A 20253-nucleotide genomic window follows, 5' to 3' on the forward strand; every position below is an offset into this window, starting at 1 on the left:
TTAGTGATTTATATGCTTCTATCATGCTTCCTTTCCTCCTATCAGCTAGTTTTTGGTCTCCACAGATCTTTCATCTGCACTCATAGGGAGCAGTCCATATATCTGCCCCAATCTTTGTCACTTGCCTCTGGAATTGCTTCACCACTTTGTCATCCCCATAAAATCCCACAGGATCCAGATCTGCATGCAGTAGTCCAGATGTGGCCTTATTAAAGCCTTATATAGGAACCAATAACTTCTCTATACCTGTTTGTTACTGTATTCTTCAACAACCATGCAATGTCATGGGCTGTTTTCACTACCTTCATGACATGTCCTGTTAACTCTCAATTTTTTGTCCACAATCATCCCCCTCCCCCAAGTCTCTGGGCCTCATCAGTTTTCTGTAGTTCAGTTCCATCAGTATAGTACACAGCTTCTGATGTTTTCCCAAAGTGCATCACCTTACGCTTTTCCATATTAAACTGGTAGTCATTTATCTTTACCTATATTGCTATATGTAAATTGAAGTCTTCCTGCAGGATCTCTGCATCACTTTCATTTACCATTGCCCTTCCCAGTTTTGCATCATCAGCAAAAAGTTGAATATTTCCTGTTTTATTAATGTACAAATTAAACATTAGACAACCAAGTACTGAGTGCTGTAGTACACCATGGTCACCTGCCTTCTCCTGGACTCAAACTCCTCTATAAACCACTCTTTTATATCTGTTGATCAGCCACCCTCTAATCCAAATCACCAGATTCATATCCATTCCCATTTGCTCCAATTTCTGCAACAGATATTGAATCTTATCAAACGCCTTTACAAAGTCTAGCAATATGAGTAGCCATTTCCCTTATCAATCTCCATTTTCACTTTGTTATGAAAAATAAGCAAATTAACTGAGTCAAGACGTACTCTTTACAAAACCATATTGTCTTATATAGCACATCTATTTCTATCCATCTAATCTTGAATTCTGTCTTTTAACAATTTCTGCAATACTTGATTACCACGTCTGAGATGCTGATTCACTTATAATTTGTTACTTCTGTCTTGGAGCCTCATTTATGCTATAGAACTGTTTTGCCCCCCCCCCTTTTTTTTTCACTCCATTGGAACCTTTGCAGTACAATATATTGACATAATCATGACTGAATGACATTTGATTAATTGTATTAATTTTTTGATTGTCATAATTTTCACTTGGATAAAGACTATGATACATGGTTGAAATATTAATATCTGACCCTCCAATTATCAGAACAGTGAGTTCGAATAATTGAAGTACTATTACATACTTCTCTACAGAGAAGTCATTTGACATGCAAGGATAAATTAATTCAATGGTTATTTTCAAGGTTGGTTAAATGATAGATTACCATATATCCTTATCCATATGAGATACCTGATCAAAGCCTTATACCAGGGTTTCTCAAACTTTTTTTATGACGGAACACTTCACAAATCCTGAAATGTTCAAGGAACATCTTGGTTATTTTGTAATGTATTAATTAATAATTAATTGGTAATTTAGCTTATTTTATTGTTAATTAAGAATTGATAATTAAATATTAATGATTGATAATTAATAATTAATTAAACATCAATTAAACCATCATTAAATTAATTTATGCTGATTTTCATTGACATATCCCATTCTAATCACCAAAAATTTATAATATTATTATAAGTACTTACAAGTGAATGCAGACTTTTTCTCCTGTGTGTTGGTTTTGTAGGGTAGGTAAATATAAATAAAATAAATGAGTTAATCTAAGCGTTAAGAAAAACAATCATTTATTGCCAAATGTTAATTAGTAAAAATAAAACACATAAAAATAGTAAAACACGTATATTGAAAATTAAGTTCTTAATGACTCCGATGTTTTGGGGTTTTTGAATTACAAATTCTTTTGATATCAGGCCCAATATTAGAAAGTTGAATTCTCATATTTGGTGTAGCATCGAGTCTGTTCCTGGACTTTGATTTGGTTGCAGCATAATATGAAAATCCTGCCTCGCATAAATATGTCGTTGTAAGAGGAAGTAAAACAAGAATAACTAGTTTTGACACGCTGGGGTACTCTTCTGTTAAATTTGTCCAGAAATCATTTATTGGCAGTTCCTTGTATTTTTGTTTTAAATCAGAGTCACTAATTAAGTCAATTAGATTTTCATAGTCACTTGTGCTGAAGCCTGCTGGCTTAGCTGTCACTGTAAATGGATTCAGAACCCAGAATTGTCCTCACTGGATCTTGGAAAATATTGCAAAAGGGTTGATTGCAAGTCATGCAAGTGTTCTAAAATTACGTTAGATACTTCTTCATTTACTTTAGAATTTATTTCAGTTAAAAATTCATGCAAGGTGGGAAAACGATCAAAATTATTCTGTCGAACTGTAGAAATCCAGAATTGCAACTTCCTATCAAAAGATGCAATTTTATCTCTTGTATTAAAAATTGTAACATTCTTTCCTTGTAATGATAAGTTAATTTCATTGCACTTTGTAAAAATATCTGCCAGATACACAAGACTCATCAACCATGAAGAATTTCTTAATAATTCACTAAAATTTTGTCCTAAATTATGTGACATCAAGAAGACCATTAACTCACTACGAAGTTCAAAAAGCCTCAATAATGCTTTTCCTCTGGATAGCCATCTCACTTCAGTATGTAATAAAAGTGCGTCGTGCACTACCCATTTCATTGCACAAAATTTTAAATAATCTGGATTAAAGTGGTCGAGATTTTACATAGTTGATCATTTTTACGGCTTCATCCAAAATAGTTTCTAAATATGTAGGAATTCTTTTTTTTACTAGTGCTTGTCTATGCAAAACATAATGACTTTTGGTGGCTCTAGTAGTACTTGCAGGATACGGGATTACAACTCCCTTATCTTTCCTACCATTGCTTGAGTATCATCTGTACAAATATCAATGCACTTCTCCCAACTGATTTCCTGTTTTGTAATATAATTATTAATACAGTTGAATATATCTTCTTTGGTAGTTTTTTCTTGTAGATATTCGCACATAAGTAAGTCTTCTTCAATACTTTTATCAAATATATAACGAACAAACACTAGTAATACAGTGAGTCTTGCGACATCTGTAGATTCATCCATTTGCAATGAATATTCACTGCAAAGTCTAAGTTGATGAATTAGCTCTTTTTTTATGTCAGCAGAAAGATCTTTGATGCGGCGTGAAACAGTATCATTTGATAATTGTACTGCATCTATTTTTTTAGCAACCTGCTCGTTTAACATGCATGATACAATGTCTTTCACACAAAGCTTAATGAGCATCTCACCAATTGTATGAGCTTCACCATGAAGTGTAATGCGGTAACTCACGTGAAAAGATGCCTCTGTTGCATTTTCAGTTGTAGCAATTGTAGCCATTTGAAGTTTAGATTTTTCTAGCATCATGTCGTCTCTTAAAAAAATTTATATCTTTTCCTTTGTAATCAGTGTGTTTCATTTCGAAGTGCCTACAAAGTTTAGCTGGAGCCAAAGAACTGTTTACTAGTATTTTATTACATAAAATACACATTACATCAGGAGCATGTCTATTGCCAATACACATAAATCCATAATTTAAATAACTTTCATGGTACTTTCGTTTTGGTCTGTTCTTAGATGACTCTTGTTCTTTAATATTAGCTTTTGAAGAAACCACAGTTTGCAATTCCATATCTTCTCCAATCATACGAGTAGATCTTTCAGCAGAAGTACTTGCTTCTCCTTGTGTTCAAGTTCCTGTCTTTAAACAAGAATCCATGGGCATTTTTTCAATAATATTCAAATTCCAATATTTGTCAGATCTGCAATAAAAACAAATAGAATTGTGTTGTAAAGGTAACTTTGGTATGAAAAACAATAAGATTATAAATAAGAAATGTTGAATAATATAAAAGTAAATGAATAATGCAAAATAGTAAAAAAAAACTGCAACACACAAAAGTAAATATAAATTGTAATAATACTTGTAAGAAAAGTACTAAACCGTATCAAATAATGTAAAAGCAATTGTAATAAGAATGATTTGATAAAATGTTCAGTAACAAAAATTAAACAGTTTGAAATAAATCAGACATTAATTATAAAATTAGTTAAAAGAGTAAGAAGAATTCTTTTTTTAAAAGCCACTTCACCTACTCCCTATATACGGGAATAAAATGGTGTTAGCTGATTTTTTTTTTTCCGAGGACCCGGTCCCAACAAATTTACTCATAAATACCTTTCCAAAATTTTTTAAAGTTCATACATTAACATAAGTATTAATAATTAATTATGGCATAATCATAAAGAGTATTAGTACACTTATGTATGCGGCATGGCATGTTGACAAATATAAATTACATTTAAATTAGTTATCAATCACTGGACTAATGAAATCTTGTAGCATGTCGTAGTTCCTTCAGGCAAACATCATTAAATTAATTTGTGCTGATTTTCATGGACATATCCCATTCTGATCACCAAATATATTTATAATATAATTATAAGTACTTACAAGTGAATGCAGACTTTTTCTCCTGTGTGCTGGTAGTTTTCCCTTCTTTTGTACATCCTGGAGATCTTTGTAGGCTTGAGGTGGATGACTCACTGTCTGTTCCATCACAAACACCTTCAATAAGAGATTTCTTAATACCAGAATTAAACAAAGTGCCTTGTCTCTTATTCATATTAGATTTTAACTCTGTATTCCTATTACTTTTAAAAAAATCACGGCACTCCGGTTTCAGAACAAGCACTTACACACTGCAATACGAACTTGCGAAGAAAGTATTCAGTAGTAATAGATTCGAGAACCGGATACAGACTACCCCGATTTTCAATTTCAGCAAGGAAATAATTTATATTTCCTTGCTGATTGGTCACTGACATTTGCAACGCAGATGTTATTTCGTTCAGTTTTGAGAACACGCTGCCCATTGGAAACTTTGAATCCAGGAGCTGATCTTTCATTTTTTGAAATATAGGTATTTTTTAGCATATTTTTCCAATACAACCCGAATTCATCTGCATTGAACACCTGGTCTGCATTATAAATGTTTATAAACTTTGAGAGTTTTTTGTTTAATAAGATTTCCATCCAAAGGAATTTTCTTTTGAGTGCAATCTTCTATCCAAATCATTAGAGATTTCTCCATTTTTCTCATTACAATATATTGCATACACGAGCAACGCGCTTTGCACTTACCATTGACCCAGCAATAAACACTTTCTTGGTTTTTATGTTCGTTGTGTCTGATTGTTCGAATTGTTGATTTATTTAAATTCAAAGTTCCTTGCAACAACTGGTTTTCCTCCATTTTTCAAGCGATCCATGATTTTAATTTTTTTTTCTTCGACACGAATTTTCTTTTCAATATTGATTTTTTCCCTTTTGATGCAGTTTGTGGCCATTACTATAAAAACTTTTTTTTACATAAAAAAAGCATTACATATTAATTATGTATGTAACTCACCAGAAAATAAAGTGCTCAGCTTGAGATTAACACACTTATGATTTTTAATGCACTTTCCTGGCAGAAAATGAAGACAATTTTCAACAAGAAACACTTTATACGGTACACAATTGACGTACTTGCTTGCTAAAGGGTATTTCCCCTAATATAAATTCACTACTTATAGGGCGATACGGGCAGACACAAATTTAACTAAGATAAAATTTGATTTTTAAGTCACTCGGTGAAAAATATATGAAAAGATAAAGGGTTACTACAATTTGTAGACTGTGTTTTTATCAAAACCGTGTTGTATAAGTACCGCATTGAACAAGGGTTACTACAATTTGTAGACTGCGTTATATCGAAACTGCGGTGTATAAGTACCGTGTTATACGAGGGTTACCTGTATATACTTTACATTTCACTGTTGCCTACCAAATTTCAGAATCTTACACTTTGCAACATTGAACTAATAGTTTACTCACTTACCCACCATATAATATCATAAAATTCTCCTGAAAGGCCATCCAGTTAAACTTAAACTCATCCCAGTATCGGTAATATAAAAAATTAAATGACAGTGATCCGAAAACAGACTGCTCTGGAATACTGAAAGATTAAGGTCACCACTAGTGACCTTCATCTTTCAGAATATCTTTAATCATCTCTTTCATCATCTGCAAACAGTTGCATATCTCTAGTTAAATCCATTCCAAGTTTCAGGATATTCTGCCCACTTGCACAGCTTGCTGATACTTATCTGACAGGACAGCTAATCATCTATTCAACTTAACTAACGCAATATCTAATCCCATCCATTCTGATTTAGTTTCTCCCATGTCCAATGCATTTGTCCATCACCTTGTTGTATATAAATGGATAAAACATGACCATTGTTTTAAGAATAATTCTTATTTATTTTTATTTTGCATGGCAAATTTACTCGTAAAGGCTTTGAACCTTTTGCAGATTAGTACTGTGGATTGGTCAAAGTTTAAATTAACTAAGAATCTTATTCTGGAGAGTTAAATATAGTTGCTTTTTGTTATATAAGGGCTCCAGTGTGAAAGGGATTATATCATTCTGGTGATGAAAATTGTATGCTAGCATTTTTTTTTTTATTCGTGTGGGGTTCCTCCCTGTTCCTCGACTGCCCCTTAGGACTGGTTGAGCCACCCTAATGACGGATTAAGTATTTATTTTTTGACTGTAGCAGCGTGTGTGTGTTCATGTGGTTGGTTTGCCTATTCTGAGGGGCGAAAAACCTGAGTTTCCAGGTGAAAAAAAACCTTCTACCTCCGTATGAGACCGGCCAACTCACCTTTAATCAAAATAGACCGCGTAAAGGTTCCTCACGTCATGGATGGGAATTGAACCCAGGTCTTTCCAACAAAAGGGCTTTGTCTATACCAACTGAGCTATGGAAGCTCAGTCAGTAGCTATGCTATCTAAACATTGTTTACTAACGCATGAACTTCATTAACCCAATTTTAGTGGCAAAGAGAAGCCTTCTTTCCAAGTTGGTGAATTTGTACTTGTGAAATGTTATTATTATTATTATTATTATATGGGTATCTCCATGGAGTCAGAAGACTCATCACGGGAGACCCAAGCTATCAAAACAATATCTATCATACCTCTTCTTGAACTCATTTACAGACGAAACACTCACAACTGAGTCATTCCATTCACCTTTCCCCAAGCAAAAAATCTAGTTCTCACACCCTCGTTAACCACACTTTTCCTTAATTTCCAGGGATGACCTGTCGTTCTTCCATCACTATCACCCCTTGCATCAATCTTATAAAAACCTTTAAGTAATTTAAATGTTTCTATCATATCTCCTCTTCTCTGTCTATCAACCAACCTCTGTAATCCACAAGCTCTCAATCTATCAATGTAGGAAGCATTTTTAAACCACTCACCAACTTAGTTACTCTCCTCTGAGCCCTCACCACCAATTCCTCATCTCCAAGGAATCCAGGTGACCAGACTTGAGCACAGTAATCCAAATGTGGAAGTATCAACGCCTTATAAAGAGGAATAATAACCTCTCTATCTCTGGATGTTAGTGTGTTCTTCAATAACCAAGTAATTCTATGTGCAATCTTGGACACCTTAGCAATGTGTCCACTGAACTTCAGTTCCCTATCCAGTAATACCCCAAAGTCCCTAGCCTCATCAATCTCTCGGAGTTCCGTTCCATCAATGTGGTACACAGCTGGAAATCTTTTAACCCCCAAAATGCATAACTTTACACTTTTCCAGATTGAACTGACATCCATTACCCTTTGTTCATTTTGCCAGGTTATTAAAATCATCCTGCAAACTCTCAACATTGGCTTGATTTCTTATTGCGCTTCCCAACTTTGCATTGTCAGCAAACAACTGAACATCTCCCTTCAAGTCATTTCCTATATCATTTATGTACAAATTAAACAATAACAGCCCAAGCACAGAGCCCTGAGGCACACCACTGGTCACCTGCTTCATCCTAGACTCTGCTCCTCCATACACTACTTTCTGGTATCTCTCCATAAGCCAATCTCTTATCCATAACACCAGATTAGTATCCATTCCCATTTGTTCTAATTTGTGCAACAGTATTCCATGGGGTATCCTGTCAATGTTAATTATATAAGTGTATTTTAACTGCATACAGATAATTACATAATTTTTTTGGAGGGGGGAATATATATATATATATATACACAGTGAAACCCCTTTTTTACACTTTTCAGTAAAAGTGTAAATAGCAGAAAATGTAAAAAAACGTTTAAAAATGGCTAAAAGATGACTTACTGCTAGTATGAGTCTACATACTAGATTACAAAATTTAATAACTGAAAATGAATGAATTTACAATTACGTACTTACATTTATCTATTTTAAAAAAATCTTTAATTGTTGATTGTTTTTGCTTTTCGTTTTTTTTTTCCACATAGCACCAGATTGCTTTTCATTGAGTTCAATGCTTGACCTGTTTTTTACTGTCATGTTCAAAGTGAACACGGAGAGTCCAAGATATTTTGTTAAATGCACATGTTCTGGCATGCCAATCTACGTGTCGCAGAATTGCCATCTTTTCTTCTACCGAAATATATTTTCTGTCTTTTTTCTCCATGTTACTAACATGGATAATCCACCACTGCAACTTGAAAGCAACTTTCACATGCTGAATTACATAGCATTCTGCAATATCAATTCGTACTGTGATTGAAAAATCACGGTATCGCTCATCGCTACATTACTGCTGCAAGTGTACAAGTCACCATGATGGCAGAAACGAAACTACAGCCTAAAGCAACGCCATCTGGGAACAGAAATGCGCAGATTTCTGCAGAAATTGATTCGAAAATCAGTATTGCCACCCAATAAAAAAACGCAAATCACAGGCAGTAATGTTCATATCAAGTTGTGATGTCGGGGAAAACAATATATCGTAAGAATAGGCCTTAAGATGGAACCAACCGAAAATGACGTAAATTGTGGGAACGTAAAAACTGAGATTTACTGTGTATATATGTGTGTGTATATATATATATATATATATATTTTTTTTTTTTTTTCCCCCTAGGTCTAAATATTGCAAAGCAAGTTAAAAACATTTATTCTGCTTTCGTTGAGAATTGAGACTGGCTTATATTGAAAAATCTGCCTTCCAGACTAGCCATCTGATTCATATAAGTGAATTAGCTGGTAATCTGGAGAACAGATTACAGGTTGTTTATTGATTGTAATGAGCATATGAACACACAGTGAACTTGCAAGCTTACTTGTGCATGTGCTGTGCCATGCACACACATTTGCATGACATTCTTTTCCAAATATGAACTGTGGATGATTTTTTCTTTCTTTTCTTTTTTTTTTTTTAATGAATTAGGATGTAGATAGTTGTCCAGTGATCTGCCACAATTCTTCTCCGATTTCTAGTGAAGTTAGACAAATTTGTATGGAAAATGGAGGAAGAATGGAGGGCCATTGTTGTGTTAATTCAACAGAGACTGTAATCGGGTAAGCAAATAAGCTTATTAATAGTGAAAAAAGTTTCTTTATTAATAAACAAATCATACCTATCTTGTGATATTGGATTAATCATAATGATAATGGCATCTAAAAACCGTACATTTAATTTGAAAAGTGCACTGTGCAAATAATAATAATAATACTGAAAATAATTGTTTCATAACATAATAAAGATATGCAAGTTTGGGTTATCAGACCAGATTAGCAAGCAGTGTGTAAGAAAGTTTCATGCAAATTTTTAAAATCATATTATTAAACTTGTAGTTCATTTACAATGGAACAAGCAGTTTTTAGAGATTACTGCCTCTGTGGTTTGCTAAGGAAAGTGCAGTGGCTTGTAAAGGAAAATTCCTGAGTGTGTATCAGACAAACAGTCATTTTCTGTCCAAACAAGTTGACATCATAACATTATGTGCCAAGAAGAACTACCATCACCATTTGTAGATGGTTACGTCTGAATTCATGAAAACATGATGTCACAAAGCTGAGTCACCATTGTGCTAACATGGGGTGTGCACCCAGTAATATTTGGCAAGAAATTATGTTCGTGTTTTTACCTTTCATCTGAACATCAGCAAACAAAATTTTGTATGTTGACTTATCTTTACAACCAGACTGCTTCTATATAGGAGGCAATTGAATTCATATCAGACTACGTATATAGCCATACATTATGTGAAGGGGCAAATTTTGACATTTATTGGGCATCATTGGAAACTAAACATTGATAGCAGGTCATATATCCATATATAAGTAACAGAATGGTGCATCATCCGTTGTAAAATGTTATATGAAAGATAGTTGTAGCAGATTTTCTTGTTGCGTCAAATAAATTTGATGAATTATATTCTTGTTTCTATTCTTTACCCAAGTTTGAAAAACAGAAGTTTGCACATGATGAGACTACTTGAATACAGAATCAATTCACTTCAAATTGCCCATTATCCCATAACGCATGATGCCTCTAGTTCCTACTAATGAGACTCAATAAATGGTCAAAGCCAGTCTGACCAGTATTCTTTCCCACATAGCAACACAGAAGTCTGAAAAGAAGTGTACTGTGCATTATGGGATGCCACTACAATCTGACATGAAGTCAACTGCCTTTATGCATACAAGTTACCAAGTTGTGGCAATACTTCATGTGCAGACTTTAGCACATGAAGTAGTGCCACAACTTGGTAATTGGATAAATTTGGATGAATGATCCATTGCTGGGTATGAAGCCGTTATCCTGTTTATTGGAATTCTGAAGTGGCTTGAAAAAGTTCCATATTTGGTCTCTAGGCATGGTTTTCTAACTTTTAGCCCATGCACAGTATTAATATAGATGTGCTATAGGCTAACACCCTTTCATGAGTGGGATTCACATTAAAAAAAAAAAAAAAAAAGATGAAATTTGAATTGGTACCTAATCAATTAAGTGGGTTGATGAAGTTGCCTTATCATAGCAGATTCAAGGTAATTAGAGGAAACAGTTCAGGAAAACAGGAAATCATTTAAATGATTCAGTCAGAATCGTTTAATCAGTCAGAAAATCACTGAATTTCCTGTCATCAGGAAGGTCAGTGATTTTAGATACTTAAGTTCAACAATGAAAGAGGATGGTGAGGCTGAGAAGGAAGTGGGATGCAGGATACAAGCAGGATGGAAGAACTGGAGAGAGATGGCTGGAGTGCTATGTGATAAGAGGATGCCGATTAATCTAAAAGGCAGAATCTACAGAACAGTAGTGAGACCAGCTATGACGTATGCTATGGATACTGTGGCCCTGAGGAAAAATAACATCAGCAGGATGGAGGTAGCGGAGATGAGAATGCTTAGGTGGATGTGCAGTGCGACCAGAAAGGATCGTCTGAGAAATGACTATGTAAGGGAAACGGTGAAAGTCACGAACTTAGGAGCAAAGATACAGGAGGCAAGATTGAGATGGTTTGGTCATGTGATGAGGAGGGAGGAAGAGTGTGTGGGAAGAAAGGTCATGGAGATGGATGTACAGGGGAGGAGGAAACGTGGACGGCCAAAGACGAGATGGAGGGAGATGGTGGAGGAGGACTTGAGGATTAAGAACTTGGATGTGGCTACAGCCCAAGACAGGAGGTTGTGGAGGAGACTCCCCACAAACAGCGACCCTACTTAAGTGGGAAAAGCTGCAGAAGAAGAAAGTTCAGGAAAACAAGAAATCCTTTAGATCTAGAAAGTGCCTGAGTAGTAAATCAATAGGTTTAAAGCAGAATATTCTGGAAGCTACTGATGAAGCTTAGAAATGGAAGAAAATGGTACAGCAAAATGAATCATAAATGATAAACATGATACAAAAATTGAAGATAAAGATATTCAGGATGTTTGGTGTAATTAATTTGAGAGTTTTTTAAACAAGATAACCATGAAAAGTATCCTATAGAAAATGATATCAAAAGTAAGTTTTAGTACTGGATGTAAAAAAACTTGATGTAATTCAAAAACAAATGGATAAAAATATATTTGTTTTTGAATTTGCACCTAAAACATCTGAGGTTATGAGACCTTTGTAATATTGTTTCTGTTAATTGCATATTTTCTTCTGGCTGATTTGCCTTTTGCAAGATGAGTTTCTAGAAGCAAAAACCTTGCCATCTCCTTGCTGGATAACAATTATTCAGGTAACTCCATGGACTTATGTGACTTTGACAACTCCTAAAGATTAAACCTGAGCTTTTGGCATATTCTTCTCCTCCAACTTTTTCCCCTCCCCTCCCAGTGATGATACTGGCCCTTTATTTTATTTTATTTTTTTCATCTTCTTCCCATTTTCTTCACTTTACTTTTCCCAAGTGGAAATCCTAACTTCTAGGTGTTGGACCACATCACTGGGATCCAACACCTTGTCACTGTGTTTGCCATGCAGTGCAAACAATGGATATCTAGAAAGGGGTAATCCTGGATAGTCTTCCAGGAAGTGCATCAACCTTCTTCATCCAGAAGGATTGGCAGGATCTTTGGCAGGATCCTGCCAATATAAATAATTAAAGAATAAGCAGAGCATTCCCTATGAGGAGGCAAAGATGTAGCAACAACTGGTAAACCCTCTTACACTGAGAAGGCGACTGTCAAGTGGGACTTCTTTAACTTATATGTTGGTCACACTTTCTCACAACTACAACATAGCTGAATGGTATGATATGCTTTCTACCTTATTAGAGCATATCAAACTCGATATGAGCTCACTCCTGATGACATGCTGAAAATGGTCCCATTATGTGAGAATCCACTAGCGAATAATGGATGTATGTTTCAGAGAATCAAAGATATACCTCCAGACTCGTTAATAGATGGAATGGATACTTCTGTTTCCCCCACATGAAGTAAAGCAATTAAGGTAACTGGACTTCCTAGATGAACTTGAGGATGTCCTGAATATTTTTCCTGAGAGAGAGAGGAAATGATTGATGCTGGCACTCCATAATTCTTCAAAAAGAAAAAAATTCAACGGCATAGAAGCAGATGATACCACCAAAAAGGAAATAACGAAAACATTTCTACAGTGGAATCGTCATGGATTCCATCAAAACATTGATGGCATCAAGGTTCTCTTGCAGAAATATAAATCATTCTGCTTTTGTCTGCAGGAAACATACCTGCTAAAGTCCATTGTGACAATCCGTTGTGGCATTACAAAATATAGCCAAATAAACACAGGTAAAACCACATTTAATACGTAAATATTTCAACCTAAGTGTCTTAGGACATCGTCAGTACAGTTGGGAACAATACTAGGAATAACATACAGATAGGGCACATGAATACAATGGAATCCAAATGTGTGCAGCAGCGCTTTCTAGCGTAAAAAAAAAAAAAAAAAAAAAAAAAAAATTAGATTATTTAAATTACACTAAAATTAAAATTGAATTATTTTACACAATTTTGTATGACAATTTCCCATATTTTAGGAATGGCAAGGACATCATTGCAGTTTAAATTGGGTCTGTGAAGTAGGGCTTCAGCACTTTCTTTATATAAACGTTCATGTTTGTATGAAGATCTGTGTAGAAGTTTGATCTTCATACAAATATATATAAAGAAAGTGCTGAAGCCCTACTTCACAGACCCAATCTAAATTACAATGATGTCTTTGCCATTCCTAAAGTATGGGAAATTGTCATAGAAAATTGTGTAAAATATTTTAATTTTAATGTAATCTAAATAATTTAATGTTTTTTTTTTTAACGCTAGAAAGCGCTGCTGCACACATTTGGATTCTATTGTATTCATCTGCCCTATCTGTATGTTATTCCTAGTATTGTTCCCAACTGTACTGATAATGTCCTAAGACGCTTAGGTTGAAATATTGACATATTAAAAACCTATTACTGTGGTTTTACGTGTGTTTATTTAGTCATGAATTCTCTACAGGTTTCTTTATATAATCAAAAAAATATAGCCATCATTCATAAGAACAGGATGGGGGAATGGACCTGCCCATAGAGGCGTTTCTATTCTTGTGGTCAACCATATCCCGCTTCCAGCAAATCCCACTTAATTCAGACATTGAGTCAGTTGCCATCTGATTTGCAATCAGATCTCTTATAACCGTATGCTCAATCTACCTACCTCCTGTTACAGATATCTCTGAATGACCTTGATAATGTCATATTGCAGTTACCATCCCGTGCACTTTATGAGATTTAAACACACAAACTCTGCGGGATAGTGCCTGAAATAACATTAGAGGAAGAATTGTAGAGCATATGCTTAACAACAATAATCTCTCCCTTTTGAACGCAGTAAACCAGAGGCATAGCTGGGGGGGGGGGTCCACCCCAGGCAGCACTTTAAATCTTTTTGAACTTTTACAGTTAATTCTAAAATACAGTCTCGAAGAACTCATTTCCAAATATTGTAATACTACTGCAAATTTTCCTCACAATGCTGTAAGTGTTGCTAGTTGTAAGAGGAGTTTTTCTAAATAAAACTGATTAAGAATTACCTGCATTACTATGAAATAGTCTTCGGCAATGTCATCGATGATTTTGTTAAGAGAAAAGCAAGAAAAATAACATTTTAGAATGTTGAAATTAAAGTTTTACTTCAAAAATAAACGTAGTGTTTTAATTTATTTCCCTATATCGTTTTGACTTTTTGTAGTATTTTTGGTGTATATTGAGAGGGTGGCAAACTCGGGGACCATCCCAGACAGCAAAAGCTCTAGCTACACCACTGCAGTAAACAACATTTTTCTTACATGTCTACTCGAGCATTCACTGTGATTGACTTAACTGTCTGCTCACCTTCCCTCTTCTTACTATTTAAATGGGAAACTGACATTTTATTCAGGAGAGATTTTCTTTGTAATATCAACTTTTTTGCATGGGCAACCATGTACTACATCATGGATATCATTATGGAAAATCGAGCAAGCGGACTGCCTCACTCTCTCTTCCTTAGCAGAATTCAATTCTGTGTTGGTCAGCTCATCTGCTATGCATGAATCATTCCTAAACCATCTTGTTGCTTTTCAAGTTTTTTTTTTTTTGCATAGCAGCCAAGGCTACTGAACAGAAGTTGCTTCTCATTAGCTTCTTGACTATAGACCACTTATGAAGATACTCATGCACAAACTTTATTTGCTCTCACTTGGGTAAAGATTAAAACAATAATGTAATTTCTTGTCAAGTATGGTATTAAATCTGACATCAGCTGCATTCCCAGCATGTGTACCTTAAGAACATGTTAAAGTGGTTCTTTTCATGTCCCACATTGAGGAACAAATAATTTATTTTGATCTGCATGTTTAATGAAATCATTATCAAACTAGACAATCAGAAAACATCAAATCATTATTGTATATCAAATTATTATTATTATTTCAATCTTCATTTGTATTTCAATAAATATTGAATATTTATTACTGAATAATTAGATAATATTTAAATTACATTACATTGTTAATTTAAGCATTAATGCTTTAAATTTACAATGCAGTGTTATTTAAATGTCATTTTTCTTGCTGATAAATAATGTGTTTTAAACCTTTAAAACGTTATCTTGAAGTTATAAACTGCATTAAGTACTCACTTGAAAATATATATTTTACTTTTACTGAGATATTTTATAAATATGTTTTTATAGGTTGGATTTAAATAACTGCAGTATAAATTCATTAGATATATTGAAGAATTACACATACCTCATGGTGCTGTGAGTAAACTATATTTATTTATTATTTTTTTATTGTATTTTATTAGTGTAAAAGTTCAAGAACATAATTTGTTAAACTTTTTTTATTAATTACTGAAATGATAAAAATGAATTTTTAACAGTAGGTTGTCACATCTAGCAATATTTTTTTAATATATGTTGGAATATACAGTCGACTAGTTTATTATAGTGAATTTCTTTTAACATGTTATTATATCTTATTGGACCTCAACTGGAACTTTTCAGCACTTTATTATAGTGAATAGTTTTGTTATAGTGGTTTGCTATAGTGAGAGTTGATTGTCGAACATGTATATGTATAGTGAGAGTTGATTATAGAAAGTATATATATGAGGTCACCTATGTATAGTTCTGATAATAGGTAATAGTAATGTAAATATATATTCCAGAGTTCTAGTGAGTATCTCTCTTTGGAAATATGAAGATGTAGTTGCTTTAGGTTACAATATTTTTTCCTCTATCTGTAAATTCTATGATAAAGTACAATACAGATATTCCTGACATATCTAAATTAATATAAACTGAAGTTCTTCAGTTTTTGCTCTGTTATATATTGCACATTGTTTGCACATATATCATTTGTAAAGTGATGTAAACATTGTTTCAAAATTTCTTCTCATTAGGACTGAAACTACATACAGGAATAATTAGCATAATATATTATATTTCAAATAACAACAGCCTTTTGTGAATATTTCCAGCTTTTCTTTTATGTTTGTAAAGAAAATAGTTGCGGTAGAAAAACATGCACATATAATACATATATGATCCTCAGCATGATTTAACTTGGTATAGCATTACTTAATACACAGTTTACAAATATTTCACATATTTATAAATTAAGATACCAAGAAATTACATACTTGGTTTAATCCTTTATCCAAGTATAAGCAAACAAAATTTGCACCTAAAGTATTTTCAGGACTGGGGCAACTCATATATAGAAGCTAATGACTTCACATTACTTGCCTTAGTATTCCATAATGAAGTCATTAGCTCCTATATACGAGTTACCCCAGTCCTGAAAATACTTCAGATGCAGACTTTCTTTGCTACACTTGGATAAAGGATTAAACCAAGTATGTAATTTCTTGGTATCTTTAATTTATAGTTATAACCAAGTGGGAAAACTTCCAATGTTTTCACATATTTATCTTTTAATTATTGTTCTTTAGGGTTCTGCTGACTTCACAGTACTGTTTTTCACTGATTTTGCTCTGAGATCATGCAGAAATCTAGAGTATCTGCATTTACTGAGATTTTAAAACTTTCATGAGCAGACTGCAGAATGATAATCACTTCACTTTTTTAAAGATTAATGCCTCATGCTAGGATATTTATATATTTTATGAATATATATTCAACCTTAACTTTTAAACACAGTTGTTTTAAACGGTTACAGTAGTAGTAGTAATAGTGCACCATGATGTTTACAAAGCCTTATAAAATATTTGGCATGAGTTTTCCTTGTATTGCAAGCACCCACATAAAACTGAAGTTTTTTAATTGCAGTACCCAAATCAACTTGTTTTCTAAAGTTTAGAACTTTGTGAATGCCATGTTGTGTCACTATCATTATCATTGCTAGTCTGAATACTGCTTTACTAGTATCTAGAACTTATATCCTGACTAGCTACAGACTAGTTAACCATAATCTATGATTCTATCATCTGAAGTTATTTGTTTCTAAAATTGTTTTTATTTGATGACAGAATATCAGAATCTTAAGCAGAAGTGATAATATTGCTTCTTCTTTTTTTTTTTTTTTTTTTTTTTTTTTAATCTCAGTAGCTTTAAAGTTTAGAACTTGTGAATACCATGTTGAACCACTGTCATTGCCAGTCCTCTTCCCACTGATGCTGTAAAAATGGCAATGTCAAACATTATTACTAGGCTTTCTGAGTCTTGGCTGTTTTTCTTTTCCTGGGACTTGAGACTCAAGTCCCAGAACTTCCCAAAACTATACAATTTTGCTCATGAAAACAAAGAGTCAGACATACCAATCACACTGTGGGGGCCCATACTCTCCTCCATTCGAGGTTCTGCAGGCTGGCTGCTGGTTAGTAACAAATATGGAGGCTTCCTGATCAGCCAGCATCAAATCCTGCAGCCATGTATTTTGCCAGTTCGTAACTTTGAGGGAGACCAAATACAGTGGCTTCAGGAGGTAACCATTGAGGCCATGTATGAACAGAGATTGGGTTCCCTCTATGTAGGCAGTATGTTTGTGAGTGTCACTACTCACTACATGTCCCACGTCCTTTGTATCTCTTTCTCACCACATACAATGGATCACAACCCACAGAAATGAAATTTTACTGTGGATTACAAAAATTCTCCCACCAAAAATAGTTCAAAAAATCCAACCCCACCAAACAACCCACCAACATTAATTCTTATCAAAAAAAAGTTTCTGCATCTGATTCACCAACATCAGTGGCCTAAACAGCAATATAAATGATGTGCACCACCACTACAGTCATCTAAACCAGAATTATTATTCCTATCAGAACCCCAACTGACAACCTGAACAACCATTGTCCATCTCAACTTCCCAAACTACACATTACACAATTCTTTCTGCAACAAGAGCAGCACTTGTGCATTCATCAGAACCAACGTTCCATGCTAAAGATTGCAAAACCTCAAATCCTTACTGTTTGATCTGCTTTGGCTCAAAATTTCCCCATCAAATCAACTTGCCCTTTTCATATGCTTTCTCTATCACTCTCCATCAACCACTCTGACCTCCTCAACTCTCTCTCTCTCTCTCTCTCAAGCTCAACTTTTGTAAGATCATCCTTCTTGGGGACCTCAACATTGCCCATCCAGTTTCACTGATCAAAAAGAGGGATGCCGAGGTGTTTGCCATTAGCAATGATCTATCACACATCATCAATCTCCCTACCAGAATACCTGAATCAACCCCTCCAATTTGTCAACACACTTGATCTCCTCCTAGCAAGCTCCCCTTTCAAGTATACTGTGGATATCAGTTCTTTTCTTGGTAACTCAGATCACAACCTCATACAAGTCTCTTTTGCCACAGGACAACCTTCACCCACCAGTTCTCAGGCTCGTATTTTTTGGTACTGTTAGGGATGCCAAATGGAACATCCTCCATCACTTCTATTCCTCCTTCCCATGGTCTGACTACTGTTTCAGTTCTTTTGATCCAGACACCTGCTCAGACTGAATAACAGAAATTATCCTCACAGGAATGAGGGTATTCATTCCTTATTCCATTTCAAATTCTCAGCCATCCATGCCTTGGTTCTCAAAAAAGTGTGGCAATACAGTTAAAGAAAAACCTTGTCATACCATGATTGGCTCAAGATCATAACTCCAACTGCTCACTCTGCCTATACTGCAGCTCACAACAACTGTAAAAGAAACAATTCTTAATGACCTGAACACAAACAAGGGATCTGGTCCTGACAATATCCCACGTACTGTATTAAAATATTGTGTCACAGAACTAACATCTATCCTGTATCGACTATTTAATTTCTCCTATTCAACTTCATGGAAAACGGCCCACAACTAGCCCATCCCAAATAAAGGTGATAAAAATCAACCAATAAATTATTCTCCAATTGCTCTTGCTTCTGTTCTGTCTAAAATTATGGAAGTCATCAACAACCAATTCTTGAACCACCTAGACACCTATCAACTAATCAGTGATCAGCAGTATGAATTTTGCCACTCACGATCTACAGTTGATCTTGCTTTCACCATTCACCTCTGGATTCAAGCTATGAAATATTTGGAGAAACTCACGTGGTTGCCCTTGACATCTCAAAGGCATTTCCTTGGATTTGGCACATGGCCTACTTAGCAAACTGCTATCCTATGATCTGTCTTTCACACTCTGCAACTGGATCACCAATATTCTCACTTGTTGCTCGCTACATGTCATGGTGGATGGTTTCCTTTCCTCAGATTTCCCCAATAATGCAGGAGTACCCCAGTGTTCGATTCTTTCACTATTCTCTTCCTCTTGTATATAAATGAGCTGCTGTCACAGACTTGCAGTCCTATCCTATCCATAGCTTTGCTGATGATAGTGCACTCCATTTCATTTGATAAACCTTGAAGTTCTCAAGTATTAGAATCCTCAAAATCCACCATGAACAGTGGCCTGAATGCTGATCTCCTAGCTGTATCCAAATGAGGCAAGGACAACCTCTTAGACTTCATCATCATCAAATTCCTGCCATATACCCTCAAGGGGTGTACAGGATATGAATGTACTACATGAAAAATTTACATCATCACTAACTTCCTATCTACAATTTTCCTCCAAATCAGTCTGTTACTTATCAAGACTCCAACATTATCAGATCTTATATTTCTATCGTCTAAGGCACTGTGTACCGTATCAATCCACCTACTATATCTTGGTCTTCTTGTGGGTCGTTTTCTTGCCAACCTGGCAGAGAACGCTTGTTTTCCTAATCTTTCCTCGCCCATTCTGTTTAAGTGACCATACCACCTAAGATTAGCTTTGTTAATGCATTCCTGGATGCTGACAATATCAAGTTCTTTCCTAATATCTTCGTTTTTAATATGATATTGCCA

At 34.7% G+C, this 20253-nt stretch overlaps 1 protein-coding gene across 2 annotated transcripts in view; it reads left to right on the plus strand.

Moving 5' to 3' along the window:
- LOC150101113 (all-trans retinoic acid-induced differentiation factor-like) overlaps positions 1–20253 on the plus strand; it is a 131050-nt gene that overhangs the window by 20143 nt on the left and 90654 nt on the right. For both annotated transcript variants that reach the window (XM_090401363.1, XM_090401362.1), the window contains exons 2-3: positions 9332–9462; positions 15583–15651. In XM_090401363.1, the coding sequence (XP_090257489.1) occupies positions 9332–9462; positions 15583–15651 (200 nt within the window). The remainder of the gene's footprint in view (positions 1–9331; positions 9463–15582; positions 15652–20253) is intronic.

Source organism: Typopeltis vanoorti, chromosome 12, assembly GCF_054136105.1.
Source record: "Typopeltis vanoorti isolate ZY-2024b chromosome 12, IOZ_Tvanoo_1.0, whole genome shotgun sequence".
Classification (NCBI taxonomy): Eukaryota; Metazoa; Arthropoda; class Arachnida; order Uropygi; family Thelyphonidae; genus Typopeltis; species Typopeltis vanoorti.